At 34.0% G+C, this 3,816-nt stretch overlaps 1 protein-coding gene across 1 annotated transcript; it reads right to left on the minus strand.

Annotated features, from left to right (window-relative positions):
* Positions 125-1,668, minus strand: LOC109226069 (ATP-dependent DNA helicase PIF1-like). Its single transcript, XM_019390871.1, has 2 exons — positions 1,081-1,668; positions 125-847 (listed from the first exon to the last, which is right to left on the minus strand). Exons 1-2 carry the CDS (start codon positions 1,666-1,668, stop codon positions 125-127), a joined length of 1,311 nt encoding a protein of 436 aa, XP_019246416.1.

The raw sequence follows: 3,816 nt of genomic DNA on the forward strand, positions 1-3,816 counted from the left end.
AAATAGAAGCACAACTTAACCTTTTAAGTACATGTTCCACAAACAAGATGGGTGTTCTTGTGTTTAAACTGTATGTTCAACTTTCTTTAGTTCAACAGACGTTATACAGTAACATGTAAAAGATTCACAGAAAAGCCTTTTGAATAATTTCATCGTAAACTATGTTGTATGTAGAATGATCGTCATCGCTATCTGGGTTTGGAGGCCGAATTAATATCTTGAGACAATTGGAAGCTTTTGCTCTGGACAATGCAACGTAAAGCTGGCCATGCGAAAATACTGGTTCTCGTAAATATATACCAACAAAATCTAATGTTTGACCTTGTGATTTATTTATAGTCATAGAAAAACAAAGTCTTACTGGAAACTGTGTTCTTTTAAACTGCACTGGGGATTTTTCATCTTCTGATGACATCAATGGTATTCTCGGAATAAACACATGTGTATTTTTAAAGTCACCGCTTGCAATTTTTGCGCTTATAGCATGTGTTTTGAAATCACAACATGTCAATCTTGTGTCATTGCACAAACCTTCACAAGGATTCAATTTTCGTAGTAATATAATTGGACAATTTTCTTTCAAAGTTAATATGTAAGGAGGTAAACCAGCAGGATGTAAAGAACGCAAAAAATCTTCATACTGACTTTGATCATTCGATTCACATGTTTCATCAATTGCAACGAATGTTTTAGCTTCTTTTGGAAATTTTCCTATAAGCATATCATTTATTTCATTTACAAAATCATTTTTTGTCGTCAAAATAACGCGGGAAGTTACAGAAGATGCATCATAGAAGAAAGCATGCATGTTAGGAAATGTTGCTTCAGATAATGCATTCAAAGATTCCTGTTCAGTAGTATAAGGGACAAAATAAATGATTTTGGAATTTCAATTTTGTTTTCAGAAGTAAGAGGTTCTTTTCCATTTTCTATTCTCATCAAATATTCACAAAGGCCGGATCAGTTTTTGCACGCATGTTTTCTGATAGTTTTTGCACGCATGTTTTCAAGTCGGGGCCAAATGTCAGAATATAATAAACTCTCATGAATAAAATCCTCTCTTTTTCCGTTTCGAACTACTGGTAGAGTTTGTCTAAAATCACCACCAAAGACAACAACTTTACCACCAAAAAGCGCATTAGTATTCAAGAGATCTTTCAAAAGTAGATCAAAAGTTTCAATCATTTTCTTTTTTGCCATCGGTACTTCATCCCATACAATTAATTTTTCATCTCGAATCAAACAGGCAAGTGAACTTTGTTTTCTAATATTGCAACTACAGTTTTCATCAATGTCAATGGGAATTTTAAAACGGGAAGTAGCTGTACGGCCACTTGGAAGAATCGAAGCCGCAACTCCAGAGGTTGTTGTTGCTAGAGCAATAAATCCTTTAGATCGCACAGTAGCTAATAAGGCACGATATAAAAAAGTTTTACCTGTTCCTCCAGGACCGTCAACAAAAAAAGCTCCCGCTCTGTTCGAAGATATTCTATCTATAATCACATTGTATGCCATCTGTTGTTCACAGTTCAACTTTTGTCGTAGTAATAGCTCTTCTTCAGTAATGATTATGTTTCTTTCGAAGAATATTTCTCTTGCTTCTTTGGCAGCCTTTGAAGCCTTGAAATTTTCAGGGATAAGTTTATACTCATTAATGTTATGTCCCATCGAATGTAAGATGTCATTGAGACAATCTAAAACTTTATATCGAACACTTTTTGTTCCGATATCTGGTAAAACTTTGAAGTCTTCAGACATAGAGCCTCGAATTTCTCCCACAATTCTCTTGGATTAGCAGGATCACAATATACCAACAATGTAGCAAACAAGCGTCTCAAGCTACATGGCATTTGATAACTCTCAGCTTCTAGCATACATTCAGCTAAGTTATTGTTACAATGAAGTAGTCCTCTTTTTTGAGCTGATTCTCTGAATGTATCGCAACGTACTTCATTTACAGTTAGTAGGTCTTCATATGATTTTGGTCCTCTTATATTCATTAATAATAATCTCAGATAATATCTTTCACCTTCTGTTGGATGACATGTTACAACACGTCCAATGACATTACCCTTTGTTCGACGGGTCCACATTTTATATTGTACTGACCATACAAAATATTGTGGAAATTCTTTATACAGTAGATTGAGCTTTATTGCATCTTTATTTGTTTTGTTCATAGCGAAAAATTCTGTTAACATTGTTTTTCTAATCATAGGATTATTCATAATTGAGTTTATACTCGATGCACTCTTAAAAGAAACAAATTGTTGTCCTTCAAGATGTAACTAAAGATGATAAATGGCTAGTGTCATTTCATTAATAGGGAAACCAAATAAACGCCATGTAGCCTCAGACGGTGATACCCATCGAGCAGACTGATATTCTTTTATTTCATCTACTTCAACATTTGCGTCATTGTCATGTATGTGAAGTGCGATTTTATCATGTCCTTTGCATATGTATTTATAAAATATTTAACAGCTTTAATATCTGAACAAATTTCAACATTTATGTGGCAGTTGAATTTTCCGAGTAAGAATGAATTATAAGGGACAACCCATGAGTTATCGAAATTGTGATCTTTGACTTTCACAAGTCCCGTATTCCGTCTTCTATAAATTGGGTAAGAATTTTTCCCTTTTGATGTTTGATCAGCAAAGCTTCTTGGATATTTGAATTTGCAACAACCTTTTTTCTTTTGCATACATGAATTTGTAGGATTTAACTTACCACAAGGTCCATGCATCATATGTTGAAGAACAAGTTTATATAAGGTTTCTTCAACTTTACAATCAGGTAACTCAGCACGAACAATATTGTCATAAGATTCTGGAGTGAGTAGTTTGTATTCATTAGTAAGTATAATAAGGAAATGAGCATGTGGTAAACCACGTTTTTAAAATTCTATAGTATACATAAAAGCTGCAACTTCTCCAAAGATATTTCTTTTTAATATATTTGTTTTTAGTTCTTCTATCTTTGCCCTAAAAACTCGACTAATTAAATCAGGTCTGTTCTGTGCTTCATCAGTTGGTAGCAAGTGCTCTTTTATCGCGGGCCAAGATGGGTTACAAGTCATCGTTATGAATAGATCAGGTTTTCCAAACTGTTGTACCAAAGAAATAGCATCCATGTAGCGTCGACGCATGTCTCTTGATCCGCCTATAAAAGTAACAGGAAGGAATGTTTGTTTTCCTATATTTGAAGCGTCTCTTTCTCCAAGTCTTAAAATATCAATGAGTCCTTGTAGCATTTCTATTCTAAAGAGATCTGGGTTGAATGAAAAAAAGTCTAATCTCTGTGTTTCAAGTTTTATGTGTTCATCTACTGAATAGTGTTGAAATAATCTTCCAGAATGCAAAGTTTCATTTGTTTCATCTTCTTTCATTTGGAATTTATAACAGTAATATTCACGAACAGAGATATTATCTCTTTTTCGTTTTCCCTTTTCAAGATTTTGAGCTTCCATGTCAAGATATCCATCAACAGAACACATATTTCTAATAGTTGGTAATTCTTCGTGTTCACAATAGGCTCGACGTTTAGAAGTATCTTTTGGTTGTATAATTTTTTTAATGCCACAGTGACATCCACTTTGACCATATGGAAACAATAGTGGATATTGTAGCGGATCATAATATCAGTAATAGTAGTTCACTATTTGAGATCTGTTGCTATGAGTGTAGATTCGAATATGAGGTGCAGAACTAACTTCGGTGATTTCTTTTTCAACCCATATCCCTGCAACTTCTGATGTAGTAGGAAGATTGTATACACGTTGATCCAAACCCAAGTCTGATTTAAGTGCAATAT

This window comes from Nicotiana attenuata, chromosome 5 (assembly GCF_001879085.1).
Source record: "Nicotiana attenuata strain UT chromosome 5, NIATTr2, whole genome shotgun sequence".
Taxonomy (NCBI): domain Eukaryota; kingdom Viridiplantae; phylum Streptophyta; class Magnoliopsida; order Solanales; family Solanaceae; genus Nicotiana; species Nicotiana attenuata.